Source organism: Brachypodium distachyon, chromosome 2 (genome assembly GCF_000005505.3).
Source record: "Brachypodium distachyon strain Bd21 chromosome 2, Brachypodium_distachyon_v3.0, whole genome shotgun sequence".
NCBI classification, from domain to species: Eukaryota; Viridiplantae; Streptophyta; class Magnoliopsida; order Poales; family Poaceae; genus Brachypodium; species Brachypodium distachyon.
Window position 1 is genome coordinate 15,401,430 of NC_016132.3, and position 13,446 is coordinate 15,414,875.

Sequence of the window (13,446 nt, forward strand, 5' to 3'; positions counted from 1 at the left end):
ATTTACACAGCAAAATTTGATATGAATATTAATCGGATACGGATATCGAGTAACTACTAGATTCGGTTGGCTCGAATTACCATTCCAACTTACGCAATGCATCCTGATGATGAGAGAATTTTCGAAAATCTAGACACCGTTTTACTGTATCATTCCAAGTACTTTTTCCGTCCCGAATTAACTGACGCAGATTTTTATAGATTTCTATACAAATCCACCTCAGTTAATTTGAAACGCAGGGAGCAGGAGTTTGCTGGAATCACATCGATCCAGCACAACATCATCAAAGGAAAGAAACATATATATTCCTGTGACCTGGTCACGGTGTCGGCGAGGAGGCACACACTCAGGAAGTAAACAGTATAGCTGCCACAGGCACACAACGTGTTAGCCTTGATTGCCGCCCCACTAACTTTGACCTACACTCCCACTAACAAACGTATAATAACCATAAGTCAACCATTTCCAGTTAAACCCTCCAACCCGCGGTGCCAATGGCGTCGGGCCACACTACGAGGAGTCGAAAAGCACCCGGCCGGTTCCCTCTTCAAGGCTCAATCAAGTCACTTCAGACACCAGCTGGTTAGGCTTACGCCACGCGTACACAAGTCGGTAAACCGAAGGAGCGGCGGTGCGTTCAGACTTCAGAGTGACAAGTGGCAGAACAACGTGTTGGACCGATGAACTCCAAGCCTCCAAAGTCCACACGGCCATAGAGCTGGCGTCGTGTTCTGAATTCTGATCAGATCAGCCTGGTGGTATATATCCAAACTACTGTAGTATATATTATTCTGACGGTGCATGCCACTCGGGTTAATTCCCGGCAGTTTCTCGCCATCGATCTCGTCCAAATATGAAAGATTAAATTTCGCCCCTGTTTCCCAGCTGGGTCAATTCAACCGGCCGGCCTGGGCCGGGCACCTTTTTTTGCTTTGTTTTGGCCTAGTCTGCGCAAGTGACTTCTTTTTTTTCATACGAGACTGTCTCTGTCAGTTTAGTTCAGACCTTAGTTTCCTTTTTCCCGATGAAGGGGTCTTCTTTTCTTCCGATGTGATAAAATACAAATGTACAGTATATTGTGGTCCTCCCTCTGTTCAATAAAAGATGACTCAAGTTTGTCAAAATTTAAATGTATTTAGACATGACTTAGTGTGTAGATTGCATTTAAATTTTCAAACTTGGTAAGACTTTGTTTTATGAATTATTTATTATGATAATGCATGTATGCATAGTTTAACGGGTCTGGAGACACTGAACTTGGACTTGTGCACACACCGCTGAAAGTTCCCGTCCGGAAGATGGAGAAAGTTAACCCGAGTTTCAGTTCATCTCTCGATAGGTATATTTAATCAAGCCCGACAAGGATTACCACTATTGTTATGTTCCAAGGGAGAACTGTTGCTGCGCGCCAAAAAAGGCCAGGAAGCTAAAAACCACACACACAGCACTAGTGTACCACTATCTATATATGCCGCACAGCAGCTCGATCGATCGCACAGCCAGCCACATACAGCATCCATGTACTAGCGGCCCAGCGGCCCTTTCCAGTGGCTAAATTTGGTGAAGCGGCAACCAAACCACAGCTAGCCAGCACGTTTTAGGTAGCGCAGATTGGAATGGATGCACCAAACCTAGGAAAACGACGTGCCCAATAATAAAATAAAAACAAAAACAAAGACAGACTCTTGAGTTTGCTCAGTCGCACGCACTCATCAGTCCATAAAGAGCATAAATCAAACAAGCAGCTAGCGCTTGACTACTCCTCACGGCTGAGACACGCAGGTTTGTTTAAGATTTCGAGTAATCAACCCAACCACCCTATGTTCCTCGTGTCAATGTGTCATCTTGCACGTATACGGGTACTCAAATCGCCATATTTAGCACCGACAGATGATCCCTTTAGATTAGATTTAGAGTAAATTTTATAGAACCATAGGTTTTGAGACAGCCTTCTCGCGGAACACTGGTAGATGCTAATTTGTTCACAGAACCACAACTTTTGTGTCTAATTGTCTCAGTCCACCCAAAACACGGGTTTAAACTCATTTGACACTATTTCTCACAGGTGGGGCCCGCACGTCAGGTGCCACGTCAGCTCAGGCCCACGGCTTCTTCATCATGGAGCGGCTCCGCGACCAGGGCGCCAAGGTGTTCGTCCCAATACCAGGATCCCCACTAGGCCCCTGCCGCTGCCGCCACAAGATCAGTGCCTTCGTCCCCGCGAGGTTCCTCTCCCGCGCGGCGCCGCTCGCCACCTCCCGCCATGGCCTCCTCCTCGTGCGCCTCCTCCCCAATTGCCGCCCGCCGTTAGGGGGGCACTGCCCCTCCCTCCCCATCCGCCTCACCGTCTGCAACCTCCTCGCCGGCACCTTCTGCAAGCTCCCCACCCGCCATTGGAGCTCCCGCACGGAGCGCTTCTGTTTCGGCGCCGGCGGGTCCTTCTGCCACACCGGCACCGTCGGAGACAGCACCGCGCACCGGCTGTTTCGTAAAAAGACCCCGGTAACGCCGCAGTGCTACTACCTCTTCACTTACCACCCGGAGGACGGCGGCGGCCGTGTCTCCATGAAGGGGCTGCCCCCCTCCGTGAGGAACTACCCTGAGTCCCGCTGCCCGTGCCTCAGCCTCGCCATGGACGGCACGCTCTCTGTTCTCCTGATGCGCAGCACTACAAATCATGATCCCCACAATGGTGTAATTAGTTACCGAGACAGAGTAGAGATATGGAGCTGAAGAAGAAGAGAGCGTGGTGGAGGAAGACGACGATGACGGCGATGGAGCTGCTGCTTCTCTGAGCTAACGTGGCACCTGACGTGCGGGCCCCACCTGTAAGAAATAGTGTCAAACGAGTTTAAACCCGTGTTTTGGATGGACTGAAACAATTGAACACAAAAGTTGTGGTTCTGTGGACAAATTAGCATAGACCAGTGCTCCATGAGAAGCTTGCCTCAAAACCCGTGATTTTGTGAAATTTACTCTTAGATTTAACAACGACAGAAGAAGAATGTGGGAAGGTTCTTAGTCATACCAACCAAACTCATGTCAACACACATGCCCTGACAGATTTAGAAGAAGGGAAAAAAACCGTCCAGGTCTTCGCTGTTCCTCCTCGTCTCAACCCACGAAAAGGTTGCCAGTTAAGCTCGCCCGGCTTTAACGGATGCCTAAAATTAGACCAAACACCCACGGATAAAAGTTCCGGCATCTTAATTCCCTGTCGCAGCCTACCCGGCCCAATTAAGCCGCGGCACGCGCAAATCACCGCATAGCCTAGCTAACCCCGACGACCAAACCACATCATTCGTCCCGGCCCCCGGAGGGAAACCCCCCGCACTTTGTGCCCCCCTTTGACTTGCCTTCGCCGTCACCTTCCTCCACACGCGTTTCCAAAGCTCGCGCGCCTCGCGTCCCGCCGAGGCCAGGCGAGCGAGCCGCGCTTTATAAAAGCCCCCGCCGCGTCACCGGCAAGCCGCAAAACCAAAGCACCTGCCTTCTTCCAACACTCGAACGAACAAACAAGCAAACAGCTTAGCTTCTCTCTTCTTGTTTGCTTCCGACGACGCGATCTCTGTTCAATTTGGCTTCTAGCTAGCGATCGATCTTCTTTTGGGGATGGGGAACTACCTGTCGTGCACGCTGGCGAAGGCGCCGGGGGGGAAGCAGGGGGCGCGGGTGATCCTGCCAGACGGGCGGGTGCGCCAGGTGCCGCTGCCGGCGACGGCGGCGGAGCTGATGCTGGACGCGCCTGGCCACTTCCTGGCGGACGCGCGGGCCGCGCGCGTGGGCGCCCGCCTGGCGGCCCTCTCCGCCGACGAGGACCTCGAGATGGGAGCCGTCTACGCCACGTTTCCCATGAAGCGCCTCGGCACGCCGCTCGCGGCGCACGACATGGCGCGCATGGCCGCCGCCGCCACCCGCGAGGCCCGACGAAGATCGTCCAAGGTCTCCGCCGTCATCCTCGTCGCGGCGGCGGCGGCGGCGCCGCCGGAGCCCGTGAAGAAGGCGGAGGCGGCGCCGTCGCCGTCGCCCAGGGCGCCGCGGCTGGACGAGATGGTGGACGACGCCGTGGCGGCGGAGATCGGGGTGCTCAAGCACCGGCTCAGCAGCACCAGGTCCAGGAGGCCCGCGCTCGAGACCATACACGAGGAGAATCACCTGATCTCCAGATCCTGAAATAACACTGTATATGCTAGCTGAAACAAATTGTTGTTTGTTGTAAAAATTTTGGTGTCAAGTTCAACGGAAGTTGGAAAGGGTACGTGATATCTGAGTGTGGGAATTAACTGTACAGTGTATTTTTTTGGGATAAGAAATCCAAGTATATACATGGATCAGGTTGCCATTTGTTCATCTATGGACTCAGCTAATAATTTAGGAACGGAGGGAGTACTTGATTCTCAAATGGCGGACATTCACATAGAAATGGGACACAGGATTTCGCATTTTTCACTTCTCGTCTGAGAAATAAGAATAATCTGGTCCTTAAGAAAAATATCATCTTATGGATTCTATGAACCAAATATCAATTCTCTTTATTGGGTACTGCATTAAAGACAATTGTCAAGAATATTTCCAGAATCTAGGTTTCAGAAAGGAACATGTTTTCGAAATCACTAGTAGAGTTTTGCACCTCGTTTCGGTAATTTTCGTGACCCGCTGAAAATAAACATTTCTCTTGCATGAGAAAGGGCCATGGTTCCAAAACATTTGATTTGCTAAGTACTGCAGTGCTCGTAGTATAGCTGCCCAAACATTTCAATACAAAAGAGAACCTAGATACGGATGGATATTTTGGTAAGTATAGTAGTATAGTACTGCACTACCGATCCTTGGCTAACAAGCTTAATCTGAAAAACGGCTTTCAAGAAAAACCATGGGAAAAAAACTTGAGTAAACAGCTTAGCATTAGTGCATGACCTTATCCTAGCTAGGAAGAAAAGCACATAATAGCCGGTAAATCGGTTAGACCGTTGCTGTTTTGTTCAGAACTTCAGACCGGGAAACATCGCAGTCAGTACTCAGTAGAACGGAGTAAAGAGAGAGACCAGCCGCTGCCGAATTCCCTCTGTAACAGGTACAGGTAATCGAGTATTGCATTGCTTTGTGGACAAGATTTATGATGTTGCCCCTGAAAACAGGGTAAAGAGGTGAGAGTAAACTGACTGACCGACGGAAGCGAAGGGGAAAGAAGAAGAAATATGGTCTAACAAGTACTCGTCGAATAGAAGCAAAAGCAAATCAAGTGCTGCTAGTATGTACACGTAACACGTAAGATGAAAACTCTACTCGGGAAACGAATGTCTAAAACGTAGTATTGCTCCATGAGCCGAATAAAAGCATTCTTGTCGGCAAGAAATTAGCCCAACACAGATACTGAGATACACACCGTTTATCCATCTATAGTCGCTTTCGTTCATCTCCTGTCCAGCCTTGCCGCAATCGCAAAGTCCACGGTTTTCTTTCTTTTAGTTCCGTTTGGGCAAGCAAACGCGGTTCGTTTCTGACTCTTTTCCATGTGGCACCGAGGCAGAGTGGTGTTTTGGTGCCCAAAAGAGCGTGGATCGGGCCGTGTGTTGCGCCGTGCGTGGCCTTCCAAGCCGGGAGAGAGATCCACCGTTTCTGTTTTCGGCCTTTCGGCCTGGGTTTACTTACGGTCAGTGTAGTCTCTGGCCCATTGACGCAGAGATGTCTCTGCACAATGAGCCCATTTAGATGCATACGCCGAAAATTCGAAAAAAATCCATCTTCTAAAAAAGATAATTAGTGGCAAGAGTGTGGCTCTGCGGGAGACGACAGCTCAAACATTATCTGGAAAGAAAAAAATAGCTCGGTCACGAGCAAACATACCACGAGCAGCAAGCAGGTCGTCTGAACGTCCTGCCACCCAGCAGCAGACAGCTCCAATGGCCCCTATTATGAGCAGACCGCTTGTGCTTCTGTGGCCGACACAACAGCTCGCGATGACAACAGAGGTGACCGGACTTGTCACTTTGGCACTGGCAGCACCCACGCACAGTTGAGAGGAACGGTGTGCACCCGGTCGGTAGCTCGACCAGGCCACATGGCACGAGTCACGTCACCGCGCAAGTACAGATTCCAATCGACACGTACAGGTACAGTACGTAACAGGTCGATCGAACTGCGTGCAGACAGATAAGATCAGATCCGATGCGATGTGGCCCAACTGTCGGGGGCGGTGGCAGCTCTGCAATCCCTCACGTTCTCCGTCCCCAGCTTCCGGGAGAGCTTGATGCTTGAGACCGACGGGGCGCACCGCCAAGGCATGACTTCGCTCTTCATTCTCGTTTGTAGTTCCATATGGCGCGAGAGGAACGAGAGTATCTTCCGGGACGAAGAATCCTCGTTTCGTCAGATCTATCACTTTCATCAAGGACGAGGCTCAGGCCTGGGCTTTCGCCGACGCTAGAGCCCTGACAAAACTTTGCGGGAACCGTCCTGATCTAATCTTAGAACTTGCTTAATCAGCATTTGTTTTCTCTTTTTTTTCTCTCTCTCTTCTCCTTAGCTGCCTTGGCAGCCTTGTAATTTATATCTCCCTGCTAATATATTGAAAGCTAGCGTTTGTTGGACTTTTTGAAAAAAAAAAAGACCGTCGCACCGGACCTAGCAGTCCGCCGCCGGAGCTCCTCCTCGCACGTGTGGATACCGGCAGAGGTGCTGTACGTTCAACACTTCGACGATCGCGGGATTGGATCGGCTGGATCGGATCGAGGGACTGCACTGCATCAAGGCGCCGCATCGATAATCCGCAATTGCGCGTCTAGTGGTAATCCTCGTGGCCTTCTACCTTGGCTAGATCTTGGGAGTTCGCGTAGGAAAAATTTTTGTTTATCTCTACGCGCCCCTTCAAAAGCAACTCTGAACCTGTCGTGTAAGATAAAACTGCACAAAGGGAGTATCACCTGTACAGGTCATTTTTAGCTTTTAGTTTCCAGCAACAATTTGAAAGCAAACTCTGAACCTTTCAACTACAAAAACCTAAACAAGCAGCAGCTCTGGTGCATACATGGAGTAGTGTGGTTTTCATCCAGAAAAATAGTTGCCAGCACACACATGCTGAATCTCCCAAAAAATGTACAAAGCCTCCTGCTAGGTAGATTTTTTTTTAGTTTTCAGCCACCCATTGGAAACAAACACTGAACCTGTAAACTACCCCCGAAAAAATAGTTGACAGCACACACATGCTGGATCCCCCGATATTTTTGCCAGCACACACACAGCCTACTAGAGTCTTTCGCTTCTCACCATGAACTTCTGGAATTGGATCAACTGGAATCAGATCCTTTTGTACAAGCCGCCTCCTGCGACGAGGCACTAGATTCCCACTCCCCATGCTCCTTCATCCTCTATTATGTTCATGGTAGCTGTTACAAAATACATGAAGCACAAGTTAAAAGCAACCTCTTAAAAACAGTCATTGGAAAAAACATTAGTGCAGCAACTAAATGCAAAGCACATACTGAATCTGCAAAAACTGAACACCTAGGCGACTCATGGCCGAATTTGCCAAATCAGTCATGCAAAATGCGAGTAAAGTCGGAGAAGTTGCTCAAAGAGATTAAAAGCAACTTATCATTAACAGCACGAGCATTTTGAAAAATGCAAATTTTCAAAATCTATATAGTCATGCAAATTTTAAGAGGCACCTTTGCAAAATCTGGTTATGTACGTAAGCAATTTAACCTTTACATTTCACAACTTTTGTATTAACCCTGGACAACTTTATAGTACAAAAACATAGCTAGATATTTGCAAAGTCTATGTAGTGCGGGCAACAATTTATGCTGGTTAGTGCAAATTACAGAGGCGCCTTTGCAACTCTGGTCAGAACAGTTCACAATTTGACCTTCACATTTGCAACTTTAGTATAAATCCATAGATAAATGTTTGCAACATAAAAGTGTAGGCAAAAATCAATGTTGCCAACTTATCCTCAGAAAATTGTTACAATATTAGACCTAATGCACCCATAATTGACTAGGGACTACTTTAGTGTTAAGAATGCAACAAAAAAAATCGTAGGCAAGAATCTTTTCCACATATCTGTATGATTATGTATGCAAATAAAAATGTTGGGTAATGTAAAAAACACATAGGTAAAATTTTGCAAAATCTGCAAGCAAAAGTTAGTGTTGGGTACTGCCAATTTCGGATACACATTAGCAAAAACTGCTTAGATAAAAAAGCAACTAAATTGACTACTATACATCTATATGGATCAACTACATCGTGGGCACATTTAGAAGAAAAAAAAGGAAAAATCAACTATATCGACCGTTATGTAGCTATGTCAAGGAACTATCTATAGCTATTAGGAAAAGCAAATACATCGGAAAAAAGCATATAGTATAGGTGTTATGGGCACATGTATTGGAAATAAAAACAACTAAATCGACTACTATGCATTTATATGAAGCAATTATATATAGAAAAGGCAACTATGTTGTGGGCACATTTATTAGAAGAAAAAAAAAGAAAAGCATCTATATCAACCGTTATGCAGCTATGTCAAGCAACTATTTATAGCCATTAGGAAAAGCAAATACGTAAAAAAAAAGGCATATACTATGGGTGTTATGGGCACATTGTCATTATTAGAAAAAAAAATAAAATAGCAACTATATCAACCTCTAGAAGCTATGTCAAGCAACTAATCTTTGAATAAGTTGCTTTCAGTCTAAGTAAACAATGGCAGAAAAATAAAAAAGCTGATCAATCATGCGCTACTTCTCAAAAAGGTTGGCTTGTGAATACAATTTATAGTAAAAAATTGACTAATTAGAAAGCAACTTATTAAGTGAAAAGGTTGCTGCACTTAGTCTAGAAACTTCTAACTCAACACATCATCAGCCTTGTATTAGTTTCCGGACTATAAGTTGCTTTTACTTCAGCAAGGTTGATTAGTCCAGGCAACTTGTATTCACACAAAAATGAAATGGGAAAGACTGCATACTTAAAACATACAACTCCTATTCAGTAATTGAGCATAATTGTTTACTCAAGAAAGCAAAATAATGCATACCCACTACAAGCTAAATTTACATACAAAAGATGCATATCCATAAAAAAAACGCACCCTAGTCTGATTCGAATGCATATCCTAATAGGTGTTTCAGCTCTTAATTTACAATACCCTAGTCTATTCAAAAGCAAACTCACCCCTTGTCGCCGCCGACTTCCCCGACGACCACGCCCCTAATCCGCTGCACCTCTCGATCCGTCCCCCTGATGTGCCGAACCCAAGTCGGCAGACAAGTGCAGACAGTTAGATATAGCTGGCAAGTTGAAGCAAAAACCTGTAAAGAAGCGAGTCGATTTGGTTGTCGCAGCACACGCAGCAGGTTCCTTTCCTCGCTAGCTTCCATTGCGATCCATCATCGTCTTCAAGTGTCCCTAAGTCGAGAATTTAGAGTCTTTTGTCGGACACACTGAGCTATATTGGAACTACTACCATAGAGGCTCAAAGGAGAGTAATAGATGGACCTTGATTGTATACACAGATTGAGAGCAGCATAAACCTCTTGCTTGATCGATCTCTACAGCTCCACCTGCATCTCCATGCACGCTTCCAGCCTCTGCTGCATGCTGACCATCCCTCGCTGAAGCCCTGTCAGGTCGTCTCGCTGGACATGGATGGCACCCCACTCCTGCAGAAAAAACGGGTCTCTTTCTTTCAGCAAAAACACTGTGATAACCAGATTCCCACTCATGTATACTAGAACCAGGTAACCTATATTTTGGTCAACACCAAAAACAGGACTTCTAAAGTCCTACATATTCCCAAAGAAGGAAAAAGGAAATCAGGAAGTTTAATCAGTTTCCAAATCCATGAAAAAGACTAGATTGGGAAAGAGACATAACCATTAAATTTATGTTTTGTAGTCCGTAAGGAAGAGCAAAGAAGATGGAGCAAACAAAGAGATGAAAAAAACATCTGGCATGAAGAGCAGGGCTGGAAGTGAGGACAAGTAGGTGGTAAATGTCCTCGATAGACATAGAACAAAACACTGACTAAGCAATAAGTAAAACTGTAGAAGTTGGCATGCATATCGTCTGCTGTAACAACACAGGGCAGAGACAGAGCACAAAGCTATCACAATAAAACTGGTTTTGCACTAGTGGGCATAAGAAACGATGAGCCATAATATACAGAAAGGAAAAATAATTCAGTCTAGGCTAACATCAGGCTAGGCAGTTAATACATAGGCAACAAAAATCGAGCACAAGTGACGATAACAACCAAATAACAGAACTGAAAAAAGAGAACTAGTTTCAGAGTTTAGGCAGACTTTTAGTCTATATATGGAGCAATAATAGTTGAGTGGCCCAAAAACAACTAACTATAAATTTAGTCTAGCAACTCATGATTCAACAAAGTTTAGGAAGTTAATTTTAGCTTAATTTGGTACAACTTCTAATTCAACACAGTTGCTTTAGTATAACTGAAATGGCACATGGCGAATCGAATTGGGGATTAAACCTAGAACCAGCACAATTAGGTGGTATCCATTTTCCATAGAGGATTGCAAACAGAAGCTATAATTAGGGTACATTTGGATGAACACCTTGCACGGCATCCCCCATGACAGTGGTAAAATTGCAAGCTATTTTACATGCAAAATTGCTTATCTCCATCAAATTAACCAGTCTGATTTGAAAACATAAGGATAGCTTGACCTAATCTGCATTTCGGCTCTTAGTTTACAACAACAATCTCGATACATAGCAGAAAACGAAATCGAATCAGGGGCAAACCTAGAACCCGCCCAAAAAATCGATAGAGAAATCTAGGATAGATCTGGAGGGTTTGGGGGAAGATGTGAGAAGGATCTAACCTAACCTTGATACAACTCGATGCTCTCAGTGTGCCCAATCCGTCGGCCGTGCCCGATGCGGCCTGCCGTGCTCGATCCGTTGGCCGTGCTCGATGCGGCCCGCCATCCCGATTCAACACGCGAAACCTCTCAGTGCAGCACCCACCACCTCGCCCAGCGACATGCAGAAGCCTCCGCAGCCTCGGTGAAGCTCGCACTCGACAGTGAACTCGACACCTCCTCCCGGCGCCGCCTAGCTCTGGCGCTCCCACACAGCCGCTCCATGCTGCCCTCACTCTCCATCGCCACTCCAGTCGCCTTAACCACACCGCGAGGAGTCCGCACGCGAGAGACTCACCGACGACCTTGGCGAAAAACCGGCGGAGAATGGAGAAAGCAGGGAAGAGATGGTCCGATGTATTTCCCAAGCAAAACCGCAGTCGCTGACATAGGAGTGGAAGCAGAGGCTGTCTTGACTTCATCGCACGGTGCACCTCGCCCAGGGTGAATCGGACGGCGCAGGACGGTGCGCTCCCGACAATCACAATAAGTGCATAAGCACTTTTAAGCATTTAGGAAAATAAAAATAATAGAGAGTGATCCATCCATCGCTACAAACGATTGTATTTTCGCTCCACCGGCTATATATAACAAGATCAAGTTGTTCGTAACATACAAACGCGCGCAAATACTACGGTGGCTAGCTATAGCACGATCGATCTTTGCACGCACTAAGACAGAAAACCCCGGCGGGCCGGCGACGTAAACGTCGTGATGAGCCAACAAGAACAAGCTCCTTCGGCGGCAGCAATGCCAGTGCAGGCGCCGCCGCCTCACGTCCTCCTGGTGGCGTACCCACTGCAGGGCCACGTGAACCCTCTCCTCCGCCTCGGCCGCCGCCTCGCGTCCAGGGGCCTCCTCGTCACCTTCACCACGTTCCTCTTCTTCCCCAACGCCGGCGCCCTCCGCTCCATGCCCGCCCACGGCGCCTGCCTCCACGGCGTCCGCTTCCACTACCTCGACCTCGACGCCACCGGCGCCCTGGACTCCCTCGAGGACATGCTGCGCCACGTCACGGGCGCAGGCCCCGCGGCGCTGTCCGGCCTCGTCCGGCGGTTTCAGCAGCCGCGGCCGGTGACGTGCGTGGTGAACACCACCTTCGTGCCGTGGGCGCTCGACGTCGCCGCGGACCTCGGCGTCCCGCGCCGCGCCACGCTCTGGACGCAGTCCTGCGCCGTCCTATCGCTCTACCACCACTTCTACAACAACCACAACGACTCCAACTCCAATGCCAGCAGCGTCTTCCCAACCGCCGCCGAGCCGGACGCGCAGGTGGCGCTGCCGGGGCTCCCGAAGATGTCCATGGACGAGCTGCCCCTCATGGTCCGCCCCGAGCACGCCCACAACGCGTGGGGCGACGCGCTCAGGGCGCAGCTCACGGAGACCGGCATACCGGGCGAGGCGCCGCCGGATTCTTCTCCGTGGGTGCTCGTCATCACCTTTTACGCCCTGGAGCGCCCCGCCATCGACGCGCTCCGGACACGCACCGGCATGCCCGTCACGCCCATCGGCCCGCTCCTGGACCTCGAACCCGACGACGCCCACGACCACGCCGAAGCCGGCATCACGGCATGGCTGGACGCGCACCGGCCTTGCTCCGTGGTGTACGTGGCCTTCGGCAGCCTGGTCGACATCGGCCGCGCCGAGATGTCAGCCATGGCAGAGGGGCTTGCCACCACCGGCAGGCCGTTCCTGTGGGTAGTCCGTGAGCGCGACGACCTCCATGACCTTCTTCTTCCCTCGGACTCCAATGGCTGCAAGATCGTGCCGTGGTGCGCGCAGGGCCGCGTGCTGCGCCACGCTTCCGTGGGGTGCTTCGTGACGCACTGCGGGTGGAACTCGGCGTGCGAGGCAATGGCGGCGGGGGTGCCGATGGTGTGCTACCCGTGGTGGTCGGACCAGTTCACCAACGCCAGGTTCGTCGCCGAGGAGTTCCGGGTCGGCGTCCGGCTGCAAGCGCCCGTCACGGCCCACGGGCTGGCCGCGTGCGTCGAGGCGGTGATGGGCCGTGGGCCGGATGCCGCGGCGATTAGGGACAGGGCGGCGGCGTGGAAGGAGGAGGCCGCGGCGGCTGTGGCCCATGGAGGGTCGTCGGACCAGAGCCTCAGGGCTTTTGTTGACTTCTTGCGATCGCCCGTTGGGTGATCTCGTTGCGAAGGCGGATGAACCAACGCTGGGATCGGCCAGTTCGTTGGTTTGCTACGCCTGGTTGCATAAAACTTGAGAAATTACTACTACTCAGTACTAGGCATGGATTGCAAGAAACTAGAGATTGGACGACGACTCTATGCTACTCTCTCAGTCTCTCTCCGTGTTAATATTTGCAAAATGCTTAGCTTCTCCTTATTTTCTTCACAAAGACGATCTTGGCTACCGTGGAGGTAGGATGGACTTCCAAACGTCTCGACACGAGACACGCAATGCCAAATTGGTCAAAATAAAAATGCGAGAGTTTAAACTTGAAGTAAACCCTGAAAACTCACGAGGAAGTTCAAAAGAAAACCTGAACTATGAAATCGGGTGTAAAATTCCACTGAACTTTGAAAATCGG

The 13,446-nt window shown here is 49.1% G+C and overlaps 2 protein-coding genes across 6 annotated transcripts; both read left to right on the plus strand.

Annotated features, from left to right (window-relative positions):
- Positions 1–3,331: 3,331 nt before the first annotated feature.
- On the plus strand, positions 3,332–4,352 carry LOC100845581. Of its 5 annotated transcripts, none has more exons than XM_024458406.1 (2): positions 3,332–3,959; positions 4,022–4,352. In XM_024458406.1, exons 1-2 carry the CDS (start codon positions 3,613–3,615, stop codon positions 4,176–4,178), a joined length of 504 nt encoding a protein of 167 aa, XP_024314174.1. In that variant the 5' UTR covers positions 3,332–3,612; the 3' UTR covers positions 4,179–4,352. The 5 variants fall into 5 exon arrangements, with proteins under 5 accessions (XP_024314174.1, XP_010231055.1, XP_014754286.1 ...); XM_014898800.2 differs by having other exon boundaries at positions 3,333–3,959; positions 4,016–4,352; XM_024458405.1 differs by having other exon boundaries at positions 3,333–3,953; positions 4,013–4,352.
- Positions 4,353–11,491: 7,139 nt separating this feature from the next.
- On the plus strand, positions 11,492–13,254 carry LOC100845891 (UDP-glycosyltransferase 84A2). The gene has a single exon (XM_003565898.4). It carries the CDS (start codon positions 11,610–11,612, stop codon positions 13,038–13,040), a length of 1,431 nt encoding a protein of 476 aa, XP_003565946.1. The 5' UTR covers positions 11,492–11,609; the 3' UTR covers positions 13,041–13,254.
- The last annotated feature ends 192 nt before the right edge of the window (positions 13,255–13,446 follow it).

What these genes read in the sequence shown, in the direction of transcription:
- LOC100845581 (XM_010232753.3), top strand. Translation starts at nt 3,613, where the DNA reads ATGGGGAACTACCTGTCGTGCACGCTGGCGAAGGCGCCGGGGGGGAAG.
- LOC100845891 (XM_003565898.4), top strand. Translation starts at nt 11,610, where the DNA reads ATGAGCCAACAAGAACAAGCTCCTTCGGCGGCAGCAATGCCAGTGCAG.